Source organism: Chamaea fasciata, unplaced genomic scaffold (genome assembly GCF_029207755.1).
Source record: "Chamaea fasciata isolate MVZ Bird 193981 ecotype frontalis unplaced genomic scaffold, bChaFas1.0.hap1 SCAF_8, whole genome shotgun sequence".
Lineage (NCBI taxonomy): Eukaryota > Metazoa > Chordata > Aves > Passeriformes > Sylviidae > Chamaea > Chamaea fasciata.
Window position 1 is genome coordinate 5,197,584 of NW_027094093.1, and position 24,671 is coordinate 5,222,254.

The 24,671-nt window shown below is 43.1% G+C and overlaps 1 protein-coding gene across 1 annotated transcript in view; it reads right to left on the minus strand.

The window, feature by feature from the left end:
* Positions 1-575: 575 nt before the first annotated feature.
* CPS1 (carbamoyl-phosphate synthase 1) overlaps positions 576-24,671 on the minus strand; it is a 179,740-nt gene continuing 155,644 nt past the window's right edge. Inside the window, exons 30-42 of the mRNA XM_066189456.1 lie at positions 24,091-24,285; positions 23,478-23,545; positions 21,200-21,275; positions 18,309-18,386; positions 17,217-17,324; positions 15,956-16,045; positions 14,400-14,570; positions 11,989-12,063; positions 9,019-9,117; positions 3,961-4,020; positions 2,968-3,080; positions 2,291-2,420; positions 576-1,038 (exon numbers count right to left, since the gene is read on the minus strand). Coding sequence (XP_066045553.1) covers positions 940-1,038; positions 2,291-2,420; positions 2,968-3,080; positions 3,961-4,020; positions 9,019-9,117; positions 11,989-12,063; positions 14,400-14,570; positions 15,956-16,045; positions 17,217-17,324; positions 18,309-18,386; positions 21,200-21,275; positions 23,478-23,545; positions 24,091-24,285 — 1,362 coding nt within the window. The 3' untranslated portion in view covers positions 576-939. The remainder of the gene's footprint in view (positions 1,039-2,290; positions 2,421-2,967; positions 3,081-3,960; positions 4,021-9,018; positions 9,118-11,988; positions 12,064-14,399; positions 14,571-15,955; positions 16,046-17,216; positions 17,325-18,308; positions 18,387-21,199; positions 21,276-23,477; positions 23,546-24,090; positions 24,286-24,671) is intronic.

Sequence of the window (24,671 nt, forward strand, 5' to 3'; positions counted from 1 at the left end):
AACTTAAGTGCACTATTTGCAGTGTAGATAGCTTCAAAAAGCCCTGCTAGGTGGTAGCCAGCTCCACCACCACAGGCAGGAGTATTTCTTGGCAGGGCCTGCAGGTTTTTAGGGATGTAACAAGAGGTAGGTACCTGAGGCTGGCAGTGCCTTGGATTTGGAATCTCAGGCAGGCTGAGTGTGGCCGGAAGAAAACGTTCCACTTCAGCTTCCTCCAGTAAGTATCAGAGAAGTTGTCCAGCTTTGAATACACCCAGCTCCTGGATGTGCTGTGTTCACACTGCAGCACAGGCAAAGCAAGACACACACGTGTTCCTTAGCTGGGACAGGTTTAGAGAAGGCGCTGCATGTGCGTGCTGTTGGCCACAGAGCTGCTGAAATCTTCTGCCATGCACACAGCCAAGGACGGACAGACACACCCCACATGCTACAGCAGGGATCTGCTCCACAGACAGCAGCTGAAGGTGCTGCCAGAGCTGAAAAAGCAGCAGAGAAGGTGGGAATGAAAATGAAAGGGTCATTTTAACCGGGAGGAGGTAAAGCACTGCAACACTTTCACTTCATTTTCACAGGGTTTGATTTTAATGCCCACAATCATGGCACAAAATGTTGGACAGCAACATGTGGAAGTCTTTGGGGAGTTCTCCCCTTTTGAAGCCCGAAACAAGGCTGAGAGTCTTTATGATACAGGGAGAGCCACCTGAATTCACAATATTGAACGAGAATGTAAAAAATAGTAATGATAACAGCCTGAAGGACTGAGTGGAACTCGGAAGCAATTCTAGGACACACACATGCAGCCTTATTCTCCCATCAAATCTGCAGGCTGAAGAAGACCAAGCAAAAGCAAAATACATGGAAAGATAGTTAGGTGGATGATCTGAAATCCCCTCTCTTTTGAGGCACCAGAAGCAGTAAGATTGCAGGCTGGAGAGAGTTCTATGCAGTGTTTCCACTGTCAGTCTGTCTGTAGTGGAAGAGACTCCTGGAGTCCAATTTCCCAGAGTATTTGAGAGCTTCAGCAAAAAGCTTTGTCACCTGTCAATAGAAAAAAAGAGGACTGAGCATTGCAAAGGCTGTGTGACACAGCAGGCTCCACACTTCTGCCGTGTCACCCTGAAACTTCCTGGTGCAGGTCCAGTCCTTGAGTTCATCCAAATCAATGCCAATTTCAAGGTGACTGTGCAGAGGAGCTGACTCCAGCCCTCTGGAGCCTGCGTGTCCAGCTGCAGAGATGCAAATGTGCCCCTTGCAAGACAGCTCTGTCCCATGAGAGCTGTTGTTTCCACTACAGCCCAAATGTAAATAGACCTAGGGTTGTTTTCCTCTCTCAAGCTCAGAGATTAAAACTCTACAATCCAAACAGTTCAGTGAAAGGCATCAAGCAGGTGTGGTAATAAAATTTGGATGGGGACCCTTGTTGTGCTTGTCAGAACGTGTTTTGCTAGCAGGCGAAGGATGTGTCTTCAATCCCCCATTCCTGCTAATCCTGTCTGGCCATTATCCTGTGAACCTTCAGCTTGTCATTCTCCCTGCTCTCCACTCACTCCAGTCACAGCAGAAGATTTTGAACAGCTGGACACCAGTTCAAGTCACTGGGTTCCATGTCAGTGTCCACCAAAATCAGTGAGAATTTGGCTGCTGTGCTTAATGAGACCAAGATGTGGCTCTTTTGTGACAGTCAAAGCCACTTGCAAAGGAAGGGAAGGTACTGCTGGCAGCAGGAGTCCCACTTTGCATTACCTCATATCTGTTCCATATCAGTGTGTGAAAGGGGTTTGTCAGGAGCTACAAACCCATGACTGGCAACTGGGACTGCAACAGGACAGGCAGCAATTCCACTAGGATGGCACTTCTGAACTGGACTGACACAAGAATCATTCAAGAAAGCACAGCTACATCCTGCTGTAAGGTTTAAGGACCACACCCGGATAATATTCCCCTAAAAAATGCTTCCCATGTCTAATCTAAAGATGTTACATGTGACCATGTGTGAGATGTTTGCTGTGAAGTGAAAATGAGGCAGCAACAATTTCAGCTGCACAGTGCAGGACTCAGGACTTCAGAATTTACATTCTTTTGTTTGGTTTGATTTGGTTTTGTTTTACTCAGAGCAATGCCATTTTGTATAGTAGCAAAAAGAAGCTACATTTAAACCACTGTGTTGTCAGGATTTTCAGATACGTTATTTGTCAGAGATAACGAGGGTCCAAACAGACAGGAATCTATGGACACAAGGGCTTGGAAGCTCTGAAGGCTCTTAGAGGAGAAAGAGGAAGATGGGAAGTACCTTGAAGTTAGTGAGCAGAGCAATCCCACTGTCAATAGCCATCCTCCGGATCACATAATTATCATGGACAAACCTGGTGTTGCTGTTGGGCAGGTTAATCACCAGATCTATTTTCCCATCCCTCACCAGCCTGAAGAGACAATGCACAAGACAGTATGACAGTGTGTCCTTCCTAATGAAAACCTCTGATGAACAGCACAGGCATGCAGCTAAGCAACACTGAAAAATGTCATTTGAGCTCAGTCTTTGCTCAAGAAACAAGGGTTGAAGGGTTAAGGCACTAAGCTTTATTCAGGAGTTTGGACTCATTTCAGTTCTAGTCAGCAATGCAAAGCTATATTCAGCCTTGATACAGCTCAGCACAACTCTGTTAAAGGCATGGCTGACTGTCATTAAGAGGCTAAATATTCAAATTTCATGTGTCCTTGTATGAAAATATAACATGGAGCAATACATCTAAGCCGTGCTAAACAGGACTGTTCAATGAGATGTTCATTAAGCTGAAACCTCCCTGCTGTGGCAATTCCAGACAGAATCAGATAAACCAAAACTTTTGGATTGAATTCCAAGTCCCATTAAATCTCTACCATTGATCTCAACAGGAGCAGCAATTTGCCCCTTTCCTTTGCTGTCCTGGATTGTAAGGACAAATTTGCCAAGGTGGGTGGTTCTCTTACCTCCTGACTGAAGGGAGGCTCGGGCTCTGGCTCTCTTGTGATGGCCACGCCACAGGATTTGCTGGGATGTCATTAGCATTGAGCCAGGCTGAGGTTGCTTCTGTGGCATAAAGCTGTCCCAGGAACAAAAGGGTTATTTACTGCGTACTTCACAATACCTAAACTTCTCATTGAACTGACGTGGGCCTGACCCAACACATAGCCTTGTTGTCAGAGCTGGTTTTGGAGGGCGTTTTTCATAAAAATGGTGGCTCTCCATAAAGAGAGACACACAGGGAACAGAACAACGTTCCCAACTTTCTGTTATCAGTGATTTCCTGATGGATGATAGTCCATGAATGGTAGTAGCACTTTCAGAAGCAGTGAGGCAGTTTAGGAAAACCTAAATCCCTGTGACTTTCAATAGGGCTTAAGTTCAATTACTTGTAATTTTTTTTTGCCATGTTTATTTTCTTTTTAATACCTAGTGCTAAGTTTTGAAAAGTAGAACTCTCACCAGTCTTCTGTGGCTGTGTTGCTTTTCCATAGAGATATGGATGCAAAATAACACAGAGGAGTTACAAAAGTGATGTAAACACCACAAAGTTCATGTAGCTGCAGCTTGTATCACTGAAAATGTAGCACTATACAGGTATACTCCATACAAAAGGTTTTTCTTTCCTTGTCTCCTGCCATACATGGCATCCTGTTGGCATTTTTGTTTCTCGGAGAAGCTGGGGGAATTTGTAATGCCCATCTTGGCTGCAGGCTGATAGCAGAGCCAGGGTTGCTCCTGCCCTCACAACAGACCCATATGCTCAGTTAAACAATCATAAAAACTTTTAATTGGGTGGTACCTGCTGACTTCATGGATCACTCAGCCAAAACTCCCTGGTGTACATTGAAAACACCCTTTTTTCTCTATCTCCAAAGAAACTCTAACATTCCTGCAGCAGGCTGAGGACATTTGAGATTTTGAAAGCTCTCCAGCTTTAACCAAGTGGAACCACCTACCTTGAAGCCTTGCTCATGCAGTAGTTCAGCTACACTGAGGAATCTGGGGCGGAAGGACTTCTGAAAAAGGAAAATTTTTAGATATAGCACCAAAGGTAGGGTTTGGAACAGTACATTTTTGGGCAACATGAAGCTCCTCCACACTGTGCTAAGAGGCAAATACACCTTTCTGTGCTGAGTGTGTGCGTGGACAGAAATGTCTGCTTTGTGCATGTACAGCACCATTCCCAGGACAACTGTCCGGATCCTGAGCCCAAGTCCCTCTGAGCTAAGACATATTTTGTTACACCAGAGTAAGCGTTCCCATGCTAAGTCAGACTGCAACCACTAAAGATTTACTACTGTATATTAAATATCTGGGCAACTGCCTTCTCAAATACACCAACTGCAGCCTTCTCAGTTCTTAATTAAATATATTTTCAATCATTGCTCTAACATTTGCTTTCTCTTCTGGCAGATAACGTTTATGGACAGGCTTTGGGCTGCCTTTGAATGCTCTGCACATTCACACAAATAGGAGCTTGTGCATGTGTGAGCTCATTTCTAAGTCCTGTGGGCATATGGAAATGGAGTCAGGAGAGTGGGATGCCGTATTCCCACGAGGACCTGAATGCCTGACTTACAGCACCTTTGAAAGACTGTCTCGTAATGCATCTCCAGATTCAACATCATTTAGAAAGATAAGACAACCTCCTGTAGACATCTGAAACCTGAACAAGCTGTTTTAGAGTAACAGGTGAGAGAAAGTATCACCCTAAGAGTCTTTGGGATGTCGAAGGTACAGCAAAGCAAATATCACAGGCAACACATGCCTTTCTCACTGCCAAGGCAAGCCAAACCTTGCTTCTAACCTTAGCCTGGTCTGGTCTTACACACATTTGCAAGTAAGATTATTACAAGCTCCCTTGTTCCTGCTGGAGCTACTGATAGCTTAACCTTTATGGATGAGAGAGCAATATCCTGAAGGGCCAACAATTTCCTCAGAAGAAAAGGACTAAACAGGGTTGGGTTTTTTTTTTTTCTTTCTGAGCACTCATTCTGAAAGCCATCTCGTTGTGTACATTAGCTGGAAAACATAAATATACAATGTGACAGGGTTGGCAGCTTCCCAGTCAGAGAGAACGGTTCTGCCTTCTGGTCAGGGGTGTTGGCTTTCACAATAGTATTATAAACTTCTACCAAACATGTACTGAGCACTTGTGACACATAAAACAGCCTCTCTATGAAAAGACATTACAGCTGTCAGCTTGCATCGGAGCAGCCTCAGATTTACAAGCTGGCTGAAATAACCTGTGTAAGAAACCATAAGTTACTAAAGGTGAAAAGTACAAGCAGATTTACTTAGTGGAAGGTATTTATTGTAGGAGAATTGCTTTTTTTCCCCCTTTATCTGAAAAGTTCCATTTCTTATAACCCCTCATGTTTTCCAGCAAGCCTCGCTATTTGTAAAGGGCTACATCCTTAGTTTGTTCCACACAGCCACATCAGTTCTCACTGAGATCCAGCCCAAAACGAAGCCAACACACCTCCTGTGATAATCTTGAATTCTGCATCCAAATTCACAGTGGAGGATGCAAAAATTCTGGTATGTAAGGAACCAAGGCAGAAGGTTACCTTCAAACGACAGACTTGGAGTGCCAGGATTTAAAAATAAAATACTCTGTCAATGCTTTCTGCATCTTGTGGTCACCAGCATAAAAGTAAGACAGATGCACTCCATCCCAGAGATATCATTGAATAGCTCAATCAGCAAAAAAAACCCCTAGCTTTTCAACTCCTTTGGCATAAATATAAATTACATAATGGCCAATTTCAGCATCACAGATTTCTCCTGCCTGTGGGAAGAGGTAGGTTATCAGCTCACATAAACCAACAGAGATTCATTTGTCTAACACAGAAGTCATACTCCACCTCCCCTGGGAGAGCACCAGAGCTCTCAGATCCTGGGGATCCCTGACCTGTGCAGTGTCACTGAGTGCTCACAGCTGGGGGACAGCCCAGCGGGCTCACAATTCCAGCCTGCCCTGGGCTGTCCCCTGGATGTCAAGGAGCACTGACCTTGGGGATGATAACTTGGTTATCCACAGCTCAGCATGGCCCCAGGAGGATACCCACTGGAACTGCACACCAGGCGGCAAGCTCCCCAGCAAGGTGGGTTCATTGCTGGCCATACTGGGCTCAGTTTGGACCGCAGATCACAGCAGTACCATTTGACCCTCGATTTGCAAAACACCCCAGAAACATTTGCAAGAAAACAGCTTTCCCTCTCCACTTAACTATATCCATTTGACTTTTACCTTCAAGAAGGCAGTGTCCTCTACCTCAACATGATTAATAGCAAAGGTACAAATGTGCAGCATACCAAATCACTGAAATATGAGCCTAGCTGCTTTGGAGGGAAGCAGAATTCAAGACCATTTTGCTTCTTATTTCTCTCTCTGTGCAATAGATAAAAATCCAGTCCAAAAATCAGAGCAAGGCGCTAGTCATGAAGCAATGAAGCCTTCAAAACTGGGGTGTGCTTTGAGTTCACCCTCTACTGCTGGTGAATCACAGCACCTTCCTCAGAGACAGCCAAGGGGGGCTCCTGACAATGATCAGCCCCCAGAGCACCAGAACAGGTTGCAGAAATCATCTTGTCATTTGGAAACACTCAGTGATGGTCGAGAGAGGCTATGTGCTGTCTGTCCTTGTGAGACTGTTTCCCTGTGAGGATACCCCAACAATTTTGCCTGTATGAGGCAGGTGGGTTCATGTTTGTGATTGAAACGAGAATGGTTTCGTTTTCTCAATGAGTTCACAGCCTGGCTGATGCCCCATTCCTCGTGCCTCTTGTTTCTGCAGTGAGGGACTCCCCGTTTTTCCAGCCAAATACTCAAAGACCACCTACAGTCTACGTGTGAGGTGAAGGTCAACATTTCAACCTTCCCTTCTCACAGGGCTTTATTTCCCCCCTGTTTCAAAGCAGACCATTGAAAAGTACATAGGTGACAATCTCCAGACTGAGAAAGGGACAATTCCAGTTCTCAGAATCGACTTTACACCTCTTGATTTGGAGTTTAATTGTAGAAGAAATATGCTGAGATGCAGAGAGATCTTGAAGCGGTTGATCTGTTAGTTTTAAGTTTCTTTTGCAAGAAAATGAACCGTAAACCACTCATTAAAAGGACTAAATCTTATTACTTTCAAAAGGTTTGTGGAGTTGAGCTTTTGGCTTTGTGTTATCTTTTCTTTTTCTCTTCTTTTTTTTTTTTTTTTTCTTAACACCTTTATACAAAGAACATTTGGCTCAGTTTAACAGGCACTGACACAGAACTTACATGAATGCTTTCCATAGCTAAAATTACTTTTTTTCTGCCCATTCCCCTTTAGCTGCTATCCGGAAAATACACTTAAATTTTAAACACTGGTCTCTCTCCTTTTTTCTCCTTCTGGCTTTGCTTTTCTCCTTTTCTAAATGCTGTTTTAAGATGTGCAGTATGTACAGTAGACATACGGTACCAGAGCTTCATACTAAACTTTTAAACTTTATCTAGGTAGCAAGCACTTTTTCTGCTAATTAGAGGTAACTTAGAGCAACTGCTTCCATCCCAGATGTGTGTATATATGTTGACATTTAAGGACTCAGCAGCAATCCTTGTTAGCAGAAGTCACGTTCCTTTCTGGCCACTTTTCACACACTTCCTTCACATCCTCTGCTGGCACAAACAGCCGAAGACATTTTTCACACCCCAGCTGTCTGACAGGAAAATTCATCTATTCTAAGGTTTTGTTTTATCAGCTTTATGCAATCATGTAGAGCATAAGCTTATTGCTAGCACAATGTGAAAATGGCAGGAAGCAATCAGGTGGTTTTATGGGGCCCAAGAATGTTCTAGTTGTATTGGAAGCGTATGGAATTTTGAGGAACATCCCAAAGTTTACAACTCTCTCTGATTTCAGCACCTTGTGCAGTCAGTAACTATTCCTTGATAAAGAACCATGACTTTTTTTTTCTTCTCTGCCTAGCTCCCTGTCCATCCTGAAATACAAAGCCTCCTTGCTGATCCAGGCCTGTGAAAGGGGCAGGGCTGTTCCTAAGGCAAACCCATCGGTAACTTCCTCACATAAAGGCTCTTTGCAGAACCCATTGCACTGGAGAGCATTCCCATAATGGCATCATTTAAACTTTCTGTCACTCAGAGCAACTTTCAGTGATGACAGCAAGAGATGAGACCCCAAAGTCCAGGCTCTAGTCCAGCATGGAGTCAGGGCACCTGCAGAGTCTGTGTCTGAGAGGCAATCCCTTAGAGGAGGTAGTTCTAGCAAAGTGTGGAAACCAGAAACATCACGACAAAAACAGAGCATTGGCTCTTCCTGTCTGAGTTACTTCTGGCTGACAGGAGCTGTAGGGTAGGGAACAAGACTGGCTGTGCACAGTCATCAAACAGGGATGGCAGAAAAGTGAGGGGCAGGGTGAAGACTTGTTGGAAATTATACAACTTCTCAATTTTTTAAGGAACTTTAGTCAGGGGTTTGTCTGCCTTTGACAAGGGAGTAGGCAATCGGGGTTTCTCTTCAAAAGACTGTTCACTGGGGCTCTGAGTTTCACTGTGTGAGATATGATGGGCTTCATAAAGAAGATTCCTAAGTTCTGAGAGTTTAACGCCTCCAGATTGGAAGCAGCCAGAAGATACAGAGGAGATAAATGGACATGAACAGACATTACCCCCGATGTGGTTGGAGACACCTGGTCTGGGAAGAGATTTATAAGAGAACCAAAGAATGAGAACCAGATTAGCATCAAAGGTGAAGGAATCAGTGACAAATAGAAGACTGAATACTAAGAATTGTGTAATGCAGAACCAATGAACAAGAATTTCTTGGGGGTTTTTATGTATAAATACGTGAAAAGTCTGCTAAAGAACTCTTCGTAATGGAATTATTTCCACTGCACGACCTGGGCAAGTGTGGATGGAATGATTGCTATTGCACATCCTTGCCAGAATAAAAACGTGGCCAGAATCACATCAGTTCCTCTGTGCTGGTGCTTTCTTAGCTTTGATTTTTAGAACTCACCTGGATTCCAATCAAAATTCCTTCTTTGGGAAATGTAAACCCTGTGGCAAGCAGAGCCTTCTGGAAAGCAGAGTACACGTCCTCCCCAAAGCACGCAACCTGCAGAAAGGCACAAAGAATGCATGAGGGGAAAACCAAAACCAACCCAAAAACATTGCTTTAAAAAGAAACAGGCATGACATTTTCCAAGAGGATCTTTTGTTTCTGAGTGAAGAAGTCAGACTGCTTTGCACAGAGCCTGCAGGCACGGGGAATGGAATAAATCAGAAAATCATTGCGGACAAATCTCGCCGTTTTAATGAAGCAATAATGGAGGAAGCAGCAACGCGTTAGTTTCAAACAGCTCACCGAGGAGTAACAATTGATTCTGCTAAGTTATTGGGATGCTGTACGCAGCCTCTGCTCCAATGTTTGGGATTGCGTTGCAAATTATTTAACACTATAAAAGGCTTAGACACCAGTGAGAGCTGTGCACGCAGGCACGTTCCTCTGTGTGCCTGCAAACCAGGGTAAGGCAGTGTTTGTGCTCTGGTGGACTCCTGGCATTTCTTGTGAAGGAAAACCACAAGGTATAAAGATTCTTCTCCATTAAAAGGCCACAGATGAACAAAATTCAAGTAAATTCAGTATTTACTTAAAAACAAAGCAATCAGGGCAATTCATAATAATTTCTTTTAAATAAATTTTAATTTTAAAGAAACAGTTGAGGAAGAAACCAGTAAGAACCATTTAGCAGCCCTCCAGCATTCAGAACTGGATGTGGAGCTCGGTTGCTTACAGACTATCATATGATAACAACCTCCTGAAAGAGCTGAACTGCATTCCTAACCAAAATCTGAAATTCTGGTGACAAAAAGTGGAATGCATCAGCTTTTGTGAAAATTTAGAAAGAAAAAAACCCAACCAACCTTCACTTTTTTTTTTGGTCAGCTCCACACTTGTTGAAAAACAATCAGAAGCAGGAACTGTCACTGATTTTTCTCTTTGAAATAACAAATCTACCAACATATACAGATGGGATAAAGGAGCTAATTGAGAATTGCTCTCCCATTTTCCTCTTATGGTCCTTCCCATCCCAGAGTGAGCCCTCACATTCCTGGCCTCAGAATATAGTGAGCAGAAACCAGTATTTCGTGAAAAATAAATGATGATTTGCCATATCTGCTGAAGTAAAAAAAATGAACAACTAAACAAAAAAAATCCCACAAGGGAAGGGATAAAAAAAAGTCATGAAAACATGATACAGTGTACCTATCTTCTATGTCTTCTATGTTTTCTATGTGTTTCTATGTGTTCTATATTCCTGGACTTATTAGGGTGACAGACAGAGCCTCCCTTGAAGGCTCTCCAGCCTGCCAGAAGAGGTTTATCATTATGGCATGGTCCACCGCCACAATCCTCAAAGAGACCCCCAGCACTGTGTCTTCTCCTATTGCAGGAACCATGGCTTCCAGCAAAATAAATCTCTGCCAGACAGATGTGACAAATTCGAGCCCAGATCAAGCCATGTGTGTGAAAAATGTCTGTGAGGAATAACTGAGCATTTTACCCAAAGCAAGTTATTATCCTCACTTCACTATAAGAAAGACTTTCATAACTGTCACACTTTATGGCATTTGTGAATATGGATCTTTCCAACTCATAAAAGTTAATAATCCCTCCTTTATGACCATGGTAATCTCTAACTCTGTATAAAGCCCAGCAAAAAATAATTCTTGTCCCTAGTTACATTTTTATTCTTTTTTTTTTTGGTGAGGAGGTTGTCTGTGTATTCAATTTTGTTCTGAAAATCAGGAAGTCACAGAGATCACTTGACTTTTTTCTGCCCACTAACTATACTGAAAGGAAATCTTCTGCAATACTGATTTCCAGCACATTATGAAGAGTCAAATAAAATAATTCTGGAGAGATGTAGGAGACCTAAGGCTGTTCTTAGTTTGTATCTGAGTACTTTTTCATACTAAAATGGAAAGTATTTCTTAATGAAAGCAGCTCCTTCCAACATGCCCAAGCTCACATCCAACGCAGCAGCCCAGCCTCTGCCACCTGCCTAGGGATGGTACAGCAGACTCAAGTCTGATGAAATTGCCTCAGTGTTTAATCACTTTCCAAGAGGGTGTTCTGGCCCAGAATAAGGTTTTTGCTACTGCAGCTCATTCTAGAAGTAACAGAACACATAAAATTTGAAGATCGTTTGGGTGTATCTATGGACTCCCTTGATGGCTCAGCAATAACTCCTAAAGAAAGCTTTTGTTTTACATGAGTCAGTGACGCTTCAGGTGGTATGGATGGAAGCCTGTGCCTGTGAGGGTGAGGGTGCTGAGCCTGGGCAGGAAGATGCCCAGCCTTGTGCCCTCACACCATGCCATAACCACACCAGGAGACATTCCAGCGGCACCTCGCAGCCTGGCTGCACAAAGAGCGGGGAAAGCTGCCCAGGCTCATCCCTGCAGCCACCACATTTCATTGTCTCTTCCTTTCATTTCACACCTTGGGACATGTCCTGATGGTTACCAGGAAACAAGAAAACACCACACATTTCTCCTGCCTTTAAGCAACTGGCACACCCCAAGGCCAACCACTCATGCCTGGGAGTCTCCATGTGGCTGCTGCAGCAAGTGTCCATGGGGCTTGGGAGCTGTCACCACTTGTCTGTCGTGATATGAAGCACATGAGTCACAAAACAGCCTCCCAGAACCCAACAGCTCCCAGATAAACTCATTTCAGGCTGTCACATCGACCAAGTCCAACTCAGGGAACTGACATGCAGGTAAAGAGGGACATCCAGTGGCTGAAAAAACTGGCTTTTCCAGGACATTGTGGGTTTTACAGCTAAGAAAGATGTTTTCGATTTTCTGAAGAAGCAACAGATGCCATCACGATTCAGGCAGTAATAAAATCACTTTCAAAGATTCATTATGTTTAAAGTCAACTTGGTTTAAAAAAAAAAAAAGCAAATCTAAAAGATACCTCCCCAGTAGAGGCCATTTCACACCGGAGAACAGGGTCAGCATCTCTTAGCCTGGACCAGGAAAACATTGGGGCCTGGTGAAACAAAAAGGCAAGAAGGAGAAAGAATAAAAATGGGATCGTTTAAAAAAACATAAAAATTCCAGCTACACTTGGAAGTGACAGAAAGAGACATTAATTTATCCAAAGAAATCAATGGTCAAGGGTGATAGGCAAAGGACTGTTTGGCAAAGCAGTTCCCTCAGCATCTCAGTGATGGACTGGAACAAATAACCTGTATTTCACCAATAAATCAGTCATTTAACTCTTGCATCCTGCTCACATTCCAGTGGTAGCTCTTCAATCAGCAGTAGCCCATTATCAGTATGATTTTAAGGAGATATTTTTAAACAAAAAGGCTGTGAGGCACCTAATTCATGGAACAAGGAGAGATACTGAAGATTTAGATGACAGCACTGAGTTCTCTTGTCCAAGTTGATCTTAAACTAAGAAACATGGAGGTGAGGGAGGAAAATAAAGTCTCTGCCAAAGAACCAATGACCACATGTAAGAAACATGGAACAAATTTCCTACAGAAAATTAACCAAGTCATTTTCTGTAGGGCTTCTCCACATCTTAAACTACTAATGGTATTGGCATAAAGGCAGCAAGATTTCTGCTTAGAAACAAATCTATTTTTAAATTTGAAGCCATAATTCTGTCCCCAAGGGTAACGCTGAAGATAATGCAGCTGCTGCTTCATGGCACCTAACAATGACCAGTTAAAATGAGACAGGAGAAACTCAAAAGGTTTCTCAAAAAATGCTGTGTGTCTTTGTGACTTTTGGATCAGCTTTCTTTCTACTCCAAGTACAGAGAAAAATTTTAAAGTGGCCAACTCAGGCAGAGATATGGCAGTCAAGAGGGATTCTTTTAATGTGCATTGTCTCGAAAGGTAACAAGCAGCAAAGCTTTCCAGACCTCCCGAATTTTTATCTGCCATGAACATGAAAATGCATCATCAGGAGCACACTCTGTACTGCAACTAAACCCTATTTAAAACTTAGTGAGTCGTTCTCTACCCAGGATTTCATCTTGGTCAGGCCCTGACACTTGCACCAGTCTGGAAGCAAACATGGAGAGACAATATTTCAGTCACTAAAGCTTAAACTGTGGCACTGTAATCCACAAAGGAGCAGCTATGTTGAGAGAGAAGAAAAGAGTTTTGTGTCTTCTTTTAAGAGCTGCTGAAGAAACAAGATCCTGTGTCCATGCAAATGCTACTAGAAATAAATTGTAAGAGGATAGAAAATATGATGCATGAAATAACAACAAACAGGCTAAACTGGAATATTTTTCAAAGTTTAGCATTTTTCTAAAGGTGTTAGCAGGTTTTTCTATTTGACAAATCCACACGGAACACAAGCAGTACAAAAAGCTTTGTAGGGAAGTTTTCAAAAATAAAGCTGGGTTTTCTGCTCTGTAGCCAGCACTCCCAGGAGAGATAAAACTCTTGACAGTTCAGCTAACAACAGAGCAGAAGCCCCAGGTCTAAATAGTGGAAATTTATAAAAATAAATTAGACTCACCAATATAAAAAAAAGAAAAAAAAAAGTCTCAAGTTTGAATTTCAGATAACACCTATCCGTGGCACCAAAATAAAATGTAAAGCTGTATCTAAACTGACTGCCTTGGGACACAAATTTGACTTGCATTTAAAAAATTTTAATGTTTTGAACATCTTATTAGTAGAAAGATATTAGGTGTTTTCTGCTTACTCAGTTTTCACTTGATATGGAAGCTATTAAAGCTTGAAAGTTTCTGTATAAACAATTCTCATCCTTTGGATTTTTTGCACTATTGTTCTAGATTTTGTGTGATTACATTTTTTTTCCTTCCAGTAAGCATTCAAAAATGTCTACCATACACTTTATTGTGTTTGGTCCTACACAAGCTTAGTAATTCTAGAAAGGAAAACTTTAGCCTTACTGAAATCAGAGGATGCAAGACTTTCACCCCTATTTTAACCAGTGGTGTATATAAAGGGGATTGTGTGGATTTGACAGCCCCTGTCCCAGATCCTGCAGATAAAATGTGGGGGGCGCTCACAACACAAAGCTGTGCATGTCCACATGTGTATTACATAGTGTTCAACTTCAGTGTTCAACTCTGCAAGTGTAAATTTATTATGCAGTTCACAAACAGGATTCAGAGTAGGTTACATGCCAAAAATAAAGGAAGGTTTGGTTTCACCGGATAATTTTTCTCTAAAGTTTCCAAATAGATTATGTTGACAGAAACTACAAAAGGTCAATTTGGCCTTTGGTCAATGAGTAAATTGCTCTTTCTGGGCATTAAAGTACTAATTGTATATTAATGTGTTACATGCTGGCTCTGTGGTAGGGTTTCTGTGGTTCTTTTGGAAACCATACCTTAATCCCAACATATCTGGATGGCAAAATGGGATGTTCCATTGTGGGGAGGGATGACTCATTAACCTGTTCTCCAATCATCACTTTAGTGGCCACATCAATGAAGTCCACGCCCAGAGTCTTGGATACAAAGGGGAAGGAGCGTGAAGCCCGCAGGTTGCACTCTATCACCTGGTGGGATGAAAAAAAGAGAATTGTCAGGGTCAGGCACGGTGCAGGGAAGAAATAGATTGACTCACACTTTTTGAAATCAGCCCTGAGTCCTCTTGGCAGATATATTCTTCAGATTGTCAAGTAAGAAACATAGAAATTGGGATCATTATTAAAACAGGGAAGAGGGATGGGGAATGGCCAGCCTGAGACACAAGCAGCTTGCTCTTCAGTTGACATCCATCTCTATTGTCTGAATATTAGAACTGAGGGGAAGCCAGACTTCACTCAGAAAACATGCTTTACTAAATGCTAAGTTAATGTGCAAGAGGCATGGAAACATAAGCACAGGCATTAGGAACAACCTCTAGAAGTCCAGCTTCTTCTTTTTCCATGGTTATGGCACTTCCTGAATGACAGGATTACCCTTACTTGACTTCCCTCACCCACTTGTGGAAGTCATTCAGCCAGGCAAGGAACTAACAAAGAAGTTCTGCAACATGCTGAGAAGCCACCTTGGAGTTCAAGAGGGGAAGAGGAATTGCTGTAAGTGAGAATGGAGTGGAGTGAAAAGGGGTAAGAGTCGTGAAGGTACAACTGAAAAGCAGGGGCTGTACAGAGAAAGGCACCGCTGTGGGAAAGCAAGGAAGGAAAAACTCTGTTCTCTCCCTCTGTGGAGTTTCTGAATAATCATGTGTGAAACAGAGAAAAGGTGAAGAACAGTAAGTACATTTTACTCAACTCATAGCCCAAACAAGAATTTTCACCAATAATGCATCTCTTCTGTTTCCTGTCAGGTTTTCTTCCTATTCACTGTTTCCTCAGCAGTACTCCGTTCACATTCCTCTGACCTCCTTCCATTAGCAACAGCAAGCCAACTGTTACCCAGAAAGGATCAGACATCTGCTGTGCTTCTGTTGCTAATAGCTACTAGGACTATTCAGCTAACCATCCCAAGAGCTTATAGCAAAGGTTTAAACACCTCCATTGTCTAGCTTTCTTTTCAATCCCTTTGAAGGCCTAATTTAACATCAAAACAACTAAAGATGAGAGAAGATACCAGAGATCTAAAAGCCATGATATCCAGCACATGGGATGAGGTGCAGCTCCCAGTGCTGTCCATCTCATTCCAAACTGGTAATTTTGGGAAGGACAGCAGCCCACAGTGAATCAAAGCTGACAGACACAGCAAGCAGACTCTCTTCACCCTCAGTGTGAAGGCAGGGAGGGCTGTGACATGCAGAGTGGCAGGGGTGAGCCCACACCTCTGACAAGGCAGTTTATTTGCCCTGGCTGGCACTGTCACAACATCCACAGCACAGATGCAGAGACGCAGAGATGCAGAGATGCAGGACCCACACACCTCAGCACACCACAGGCCCTGCCACACTCACTGCAGCTCTTACCAGGACGTTCTGGCCTTGCACCAGGAACTGGATGTTGAATGGACCAGAGATAGCAAAAGCCTTTGCAATCCTTTTTGTAGCAGCTTTTACCTATTAAAAAAAAACAACAAAAAAACCCAACTTTATTTTAAGCTCCACAAAATAAAGAGCATCATGACAATAATGATCATGGCCACTAGACTTGTGGATTTCTTTAAACATCATCTCTCTCTGCCTTGTTTTTTTTTTTCCTCTATACCCACATTTTGGCAATGGCACTATTTCAGAAGCAAACATGTTTAATTTCCCTAGTAACCTAGAGCCTGAAGTGCCATTGGAGGGCAGAAGTAAAAATCAGGGGTTTTTTGTGTGTGTGAGAAAGCAGGGAGGAGAAGAAGGAAAACAAAGAATCAAAGCCTTGCCCTGTAGCAATTCCTACACTGCACACTGGAGTCTTTATACCTTTCTTGGTGATATAATGAATAATGTTTTGTTATTTGAGAATAACTGATCAGTTTTGTAAGTGTCCCAAAAGTCTTTCACCAACATGCCTGTCCCATCACAGAGCAGTGGCAGGGGTCTGAGTAGATCCACTCTGGAACAAACTGGGAAGAAAGTCTTATTTCCCAGGTGTGTCAATCCAAGGGTTTGAGTAGCTTTGCTCCAGGACATGACTGTTTTCAGAAACAAGACTTTGGACATTCTTGGAAACAGAGCTGGAGTACAGATCATTGCATTACAGCTTTAGCTGGCTTCCAAGCAAACCCTTAACAGGATTACATAAACAGGCATGGCACATTTCATTTAAAAAAATGCATCTTAACAACTACCTCTGTATCACAAGGTTTATTCTTGAAAGGGGAAAAAGTCAGGATTAGGTGAGGCTCATTCATCCTGATATTATTTTTGGAAAAGCAGGCGGCTAGAAAGCCATACATCTGACATAGTAATTTAAGTATTGTGGGAGAAAAAGAAGTGGAAAGAGAACCATGTGGCATATGTATGAATTAGACAATCCTCTGCTGCTACAGAAGCTGGTTCTAAACCAAGGAAACAAAAAAATGATCTAGATTTAAAAGTGTGCACATCTACTGCTTAAATTACTGGGACACAGTTCAGATAATCAAGCCAATCACAGGGGCACTCTGACATCCTTCACTTGCACATACCACACTGGCCTTGAAAAAATCATTGGTGATTTGGTTCCTCCATTGGTGGTGGAGGAAAAGCAGAGTCAAACCCTCATTTCCTTTTCTCCTTTCAGTGCTAGTGCAACACCTACCTTCTCCAAGGCTCCCTGGCTGATGGTCTGTGTGGGGAACATGAGGGTGGCATCTCCTGAGTGAACACCTGCGTCCTCCACATGCTCTGAAATTGCGTGTGAAATAACCTGCACATAGCAAAGAGATAACCTGGTCATCTCACCCTCTCAGAAACTGCTCCTTCCTCCTCAGCACAGCCCAGCCTCCTCTACAGAACTGGATCTAAAAAAGGATACAGATTGGGACGGCAACAAAAAGGGAATTTCCCAAGATTTTGGGGAGAATGTGCCTGAAGCAGACACTAGGCATATGAACGAGGAGACCACGTCAGTGTCTTTGCTGTTCTGGTTAAGCCAACCATGAACATGATAAAACCTATCACAGCCTGGAGACCCTAAGGCTTCCTTCCTCTCTCTAACACATGTGGGCTCACAAGGTAAAAGCTAGAAGCTGTAGACCAGCTTCCCAAGTTCTGCTTGCCAGAACACAAAAAAGTTATCATTCCCCAACAGGAACAAGCATGAACTCACATCACTGGTACATAATTTTACCCCCTACTCTTTTGTGGTGTCTTAAGCAAACAGAGGAAATCCAGGCCTAAGGATTTTAATTGAATTAACTGCATCAAGGCATACAACCTCAATACCAAATAAGTGATTGTGTCAGCTGGTTAAAAATTAGAATTGAAAAAGGACTATTTCTGTTAATTGTGAAGTTTGTGATTTTTTTTTTTTTGGCCTTTGCCAAGTAGTGAAGTTGCAAAAAAAAAAAAAAAAATTGAATAACTGTGGTAATTCCATAACCCATGATAAAATTCTGATGAAAATCATTTCTGAAGGCAGTGATTTGCAAATCTGGTAAAAATTATATTCTAAAGGATTCATTTACATGGATAAGCAATGCTTTAAAAATAACTGGTTAGATGTATACAATAAGAGAGGTGTAGCTTTCCAAACACAATGGTTTTAAGCTCTAAGATTAATTTTTCTTGTTTCTTTACTCTCTTCAGCATGAATCCATGGCTCTGTAGTAAATCATTCAAATTACACATCTTTGCAGATCTCAGGTCCTGAAAAAACATGTTTAATGTTAAAGAAAAGCAAAGTACTTACTCTTCCTGCCTTGGCTACAGCATCCATTTCCACCTCACGGGCATCTTCAATAAATTTAGTGAGTACCACAGGGTAATCCTGCCATCAAGACAAGAAAAAATTAGAAAGTTTTTGTAAAAGAGTATTTGCAGACCACCTAGGAGCCTTTGGAAGGAAAAGACCAGAACACCAATCTATTAATATCCTCATTTCCACAGATTTGCAAAAATATAATGGAGGAAATTTGACACCATTTCCCCAAAGCCGCTGATGCAAAAAAGTTGGAGCTCTTCATAACACCACCAGGACAGGGAAATCTGGGACAAAACCATGGAGATCATGGCACAAAGAAGCTAGTGAGAAATTCATGGACCAACGACCTTTAATCCTATCTCCAAATGACAGTCCTTAACTCCAAGATCTTCAGTTCTTCCTTGGTCTGAGCCTCCAGCCATCTCACTGGACATAGTGCTCCATGAAGGAACTGATCCTTGGCATTCCCAAGGACTTTGTAGAGTGGTTGTTTGTTATTTAAGTAACATATTTTATGCAACTGATCCATTCCTTTCTAATTTCTCTGCCTAGTTTCCTAAGTCTCCCAGGGAGAGGTTGCCACTAATTAGAGCTGGCCAGGAACAACCTGTCCTTGACTCTCACCCCCTTTCCTGGTATCCACTGTTTTCCTGTCTCTTCTTCCTGCCTGTCTCTGGGATGCTAGCACACACTTCCACTCTCCTCTAATACTTTCTCCTTCCAGACACTTGCTCCAAAAAAAACCTCTAATCAGCATTCTTCCTGGCCACCTTTGTGTCTCAACATTTACCTGTCCCATCCACTGTTAACTGCCTATTATTTATTAGAGAATAAAATGAAATAAATGACAGTTTGTGCATGTTTTAAAGGCTCCCCTTGAAAAAATACCAAGCAACTCCAAAAGGTACAAGACACAATTCCTTCCATTTATCAGTGCAAGGGTAAATTCACAGGCAAGGACAATGCTGAAGCCTATACTGTTTCATAAATTTAGTGGCTTGTGTCCTGTTACTTTCTGTCTTGCTGCAGTTTTTCACCTGAAGATTTTATATGTGCACACAACCTTGTTTACTCCAATCTGTCTCAAGCTGCATTAGAAGTTTTGAACATTATTGACAACATAAATGCCATAATGATACAACACTGAAACAGCAAAGCCAATAAAACAACAGAACAAGAACCAGACAGGGCCTTTACCTGGAGAAGTTCTGCTGGATGAAGCAAAGCTAGGTAAGGCTTTGGAACCAGAAAAACTAAGCCTATGTCCCACAGAGATGCTCACAGCTAACATAAGGAGCTTCTGTGGAACCACTCACAGGTCACAAAGCCTTGACAAGACTGAAACATCCTCCCTAATGTAGAAGCAGAACACTAGACTTTTGTTCTGGTTTGCTTTTAGCTAGCTTGGCTTCAGCTATACCACAGCTTTTGTCAATACACAATACTGGATGAAGGAAGAAGATCTTCCCTTGGCAGTCTGACCACACTAGGAAAAAAATAGCATGTAAATCTAGGGTAAGTCTCTTCAGGATCAGAACCAGAGCACCCAAAACCTCATGATGTGCAACTGGTCATTTCTGCAGCGAGCAGCAGCGCCTTGTGTGTGTAGCAGAACTGGAAATCATAAGGATCCCATGGGAACACCCTCTCTTTCCCCATGGAATATGTCATGCCTTGGCCGGACGCTATAAATGCAACTCTCAGAAAGGCCTCCTGTACCTTTCTGGGGATGAGAAAGAACAGCACTGCCCTATTCAAGTCAATCAAGCTGTGACAAATTAAGCTGACCAGGGGTCACTTGTCTGGGCTAGAGCCTCCTGTAGGGCATCCACTGCCATCACCAAGTCATGACAAAGTGGTCTGTCCCACTGAGTGGGGCTTAAGGCTGTTGCCTGCTCTGCTTCTGAGAGTGTAAACACAAAGCAGAGTATTTCAGATGAAGTACAGAGGGAACTCAGGCATTTTGGGAGGCCTAGCACTGCTAAGAACCTGGCACACTACCACAGGCTGACCCTACAGTCTTCTGAGAATTAGTTAAATAATTCCTTCTGATAGAAGTAACAGTTGCACTGCCCCTCTAAAACTTGTTCAAAGATGTCTCCTTGCCTCCACACTAACCTATCCTTCAGGATATTTTTTACTTTGAAAATATCTCCCTTTCATTCCACCATTTCTTGCTGAAAAGTTAAACTTGCACCGTTTGCCACATAAACTTTAAAATCTCATGGTTTTGTTCTTGTTCAAGCTTTAACCACCTAAGACTCCTGAAAAAGGAGTTCTGAAAAATATGTCTGATTTCCACGGCCAGTTGTGTTTTCAGAGGGTTCCTCTTTGATTCATCTCTTTTTAACTCAAAGATTCCTGGGACAGCAGTGTTTATGATGCCACAGCTCTGTTCTGAAGAGCGATCATTAAAAAACCAACAACAACAACAAAAGAAGAAGAAGAGAAAAAACCTTCAGAAGAGATGCCAAGCTGAAGTATTTAGTTGTTGAAAGAAACCAAGCAAAACAATTGAGAAAGTGAGTGAAAGATGCTCCCAGTTCTGTGCTGGCTGGCATAACATGCCAGTGGCAAGCTTGGGAAGGGTCCCAGCTCAGTGGACTGCATCTATTTCCATAATTAACTGGGCAGAAATGTACTTGCAGGTAAAACAGCTGCCTGCTCCTACTCCATGCAGGCCTGGTGGGGTCAGTAAGGATATTTGCACAGGCTCCCAAGTTAGGGGAACAAACTGAGGAGTCAGAGTCAGCAGCTCCTCCCCAGGCAAGGCAAGGAAAGAGTGAGGAAGACACAATATGGAAACAAAGAGGTAGAAAACACAGTAGAGATGAAACAAATAAGGGAAACACAAAAGAAGTGGCAGCACAAAGAGGTACCTGAGAGACTCTGGTGGCTTCTGCTAAGAACTTCTTCATTTCTTCTTCAGTGAACACTACATTCATTGCAGACCCGCTGTGAGAACAGGAAAGAAGAGAACCCAGGTCAGCTTCCCTTGTGAATTCCAGGGAGTGATCAGCGTTGGGCACCAGGGCACAGGGTTCACAAGGTCACCAGCTACCCCTGTATGACAGACTGGCCAAGGAAGCTCCTGGCTGCAGCCACCTCCTCTGCTCTTGACTCAGAGAGGCAGTACCCAATGACTCTCCATTATCCTTCCCAGAGAAGACAGGAGACCTCCAGAACCACAGTGGAGAAATAAAGAAAGAACTGTGTTTCCATAGCCTTCGCACTGCTGCCAAACCCCCTTCCTGAGCCAAGCCAGTGAAAGTGCCCCTCAGCTGGGGGAGATGGCTCCTCAGCCACCCAGGCCGGGTAAGGCCAAGCCTTTCCCCCTGGGGCAGGTTAGCTGGGAGCTCAGGACAAACACACTTGGCTCACTTTACCCAACTGCTCCTCGGGGGCAGATGAAGTGAGGCTTGCGTGGGTCACTGGCAATGGTTGCGGTAGTGTAAATCCAGATTCCTCCCTGGCCATCTCCCCTGACACATCTTTCCTTAAGGGAGTACACACAGACAGCAGATATCTGAAAGCTGCTTTAATTTAACTGCCAGTAATGTCACGGAAGGGGATCTGGGACAACATGGGTCCAGAGTAAGTGATTCAAGTCCCTTTTAAAGACAAGAATCTTATTAAAAAATTGTTACAATTCCCATTTCTACCACTGATGCCCAGCTGCCCCTTTGGTTTGTTGGGCAAGCCCACAGAGACTGTGGGGAAATGTGGAAGAAGGATCTATCCCACAAATCAGGCACTTTATTCTATGACAAATAGACACAGCTACCTAGGTGATTATATTTACCTCTTCAGCTGATGTACATCAATAGAGTTCAACAAATCCATGAACCTGTGTCAGCGGTACCACTGAGGATGTGAGCTGGTGTACACAGTACCTAACAGCTGGGGAAAGGCATTTAGTTTTCCAAGGAAACCGGCCAAAATTAAAGGTCATATCTGCTCAGAGGATGAAGAAATCTAGCTGTGGATTGCTGCTGTTCTGCAGACAGAAACCGGGCAAGGGCTGTGCTAGGGCTTTTCACACTCTTGTTCCTCAAGTTTTGCATCCTCCAGTTTCATCTTTCTCCCTGGAGTCCCCTTACCCTGCACTAACAAATACTTAACACAGAAAGGGCCTATAATGGTTTTAATACAGCTGGAAACAACAGCTAAAAGAAGTGTTCCCTAACAATCTGAATTACATCAGGAGCAGTTTTTACCCTATACTTTACTCAACTTTACTCCTGACAAGGAGGGCTGTTTTCTAACTTTGCTTGAAACACTATTGCAAGTCTTAGAGACCAGATAGAAAAGTCACATTCAGGAGTCTCTTCTAAAAGATATTTCCTTCAGGGCTGAAGAAAGCCTTCTCCTTTTCTTCTTTTAAAATAAAAAGTGTGCTTGTCCCCCAGCCCTGAAAACTGATATTGAGCTTCTTCATTTTGATATGTGCGTCTTTCATATGAAAAGGATCCTGTCTCCAATTTATTTTCACTTGTAAACTGTGCCCAGCAAACTGCCTCTCTGTGCTGAGTCACCCAGCTACGAAGAAACTTCTCACAGAGAAAAGCAATCATTCAGAACTTACAAGCTTGCTGTGTGCATGTGCTGGTGTAACCTCCTCAAAAAGTCTGCCTGGCTGTTGGAAATGAGGGACTGTACAATGTCTGTTTAATGAGAAGCAGCTGCCACAGTGTAGGGACATAAAACATGCCTGTAAGCAGAGAAGCTTGGCAAATAAGAAGCTGAATTCAAAAGATGCACTTTCTGAAAACAGATGCCCATCTCAATAAACAGCCTCAGCAAGTTCCCTTCTCTTTTTCCTGGTGGCAAAGAACCTTCTGACTAAATTGTACAGGTAACAATCTCAGGAACCTGAAAGAACATCCCAGATGGTTTGTGGTTTTGGCCTTGAGATATGCAAAAGGTAATATAGCTGAACAGACATTCTTATGATTATGTTCTCCCTTTGATCTGTGCCTGATGGACTTCAGGGATCCATTGGCTTTATTAATTGGTTTCAGCAGTTGTCTCACGGGCAGCCTAATGCCACATACACCTAGCACAGAGTTTTCCATACATCCCCTGAAATTGTTCCCCCTTGCCTCAGAGAGTTTTTTGGAGTTCATACCCCACGTTGCTGAGCTCTGACAGCCTTACCTCAGAACATAGGAGGGCCTCAGCAAACATGGATAACTCACAGACCTTGCAAATTCAACTGCTTCTCTCTAAAGAAAGGGAGGAAAAACATGCTGTGAACAAGAAAATATTTAAAGTCATTTCAAAATTCCAATTCTAACTGCATTTGCACTTTCCTAGCAATTAAGATGAGGGAAAAGAATTTGGGGACTGCAGCCTGCACTGAAGGTAACACAGCTTCCTGTTTTCAGAGCTGTCACCTTCAGACCTCCCCTGTCCATCGAGCTTCACTGGGAAAAAAGAGCAATGCCAACGCCTCTCTACTCCTTTGCAATCTCCACCTGCTAGAGCAGATCTCAAGGCCAGCAGGATATCTAGACTAGCCTGTCAGTGGTGCTGACTTCTGCTGGATATATACCCCAGGCTGTGTGAGGTGATTGAAAGACACTTCCCTTCCAGTTTCCACCCAGTGCCCAGTGCTGCTGTAGCATCACTTTACAGGGATCAAAAAGTTCTTCAGCGTGGGCAATAAAAAGCTGTCAAATGCCTTCAGAATCTTGAAATGTATCAGTGACTCAGCCCTTCCTGAGCAGATGCACATCCCAACATTTCCCAGATGCACAGCCCAACTCACCAGGGTGCTGACTGCCTTCCAGGGAGCCTGGGCCACATGCAGCTCATCCAGGACAGCTGAGAATATGGAACGATCTTCTGCCTGGTCAATCTTTAAAGGATTTGTGCCAAGAATCTTCACTCCACTCTGGTGCAGTGGCACTGCCAGGTTATTGGGAATCTGCCCCCCTACAGAAATAATGCAGCCACTGCATCCCTGTTGGAAGACAGAAAGGAGCACGGTCATGTCCAAGTTATCTTGATAGGAAGAGCTGTCACAACAAAAATCCAGTATTTAGATTATGTCCCTTTTCAGGTTGCTGTGAACAAAGACACATCATAGGGCCACAAAGATGATCAGAGAGCTGGAGCACCTCTCACAAAGACGGGCTGGGAGAGATGGGGTTGTTCAGCCTGGAGAAAAAAAAGCTCCAGGACGAGCTTATTGCAGTCTTCCAAAGCCTAAAGAGAATTTATGTAAAAAGAGGACAGCAACTTCTTACATGGGCGGATGGTGTCAGGACAAGGATGGAGAGTTTTAAACTGGAAGAGGAGAGATTTAGGTTAGATATCAGGAAGAATTTCTTTACTCCAAGGGTGGGC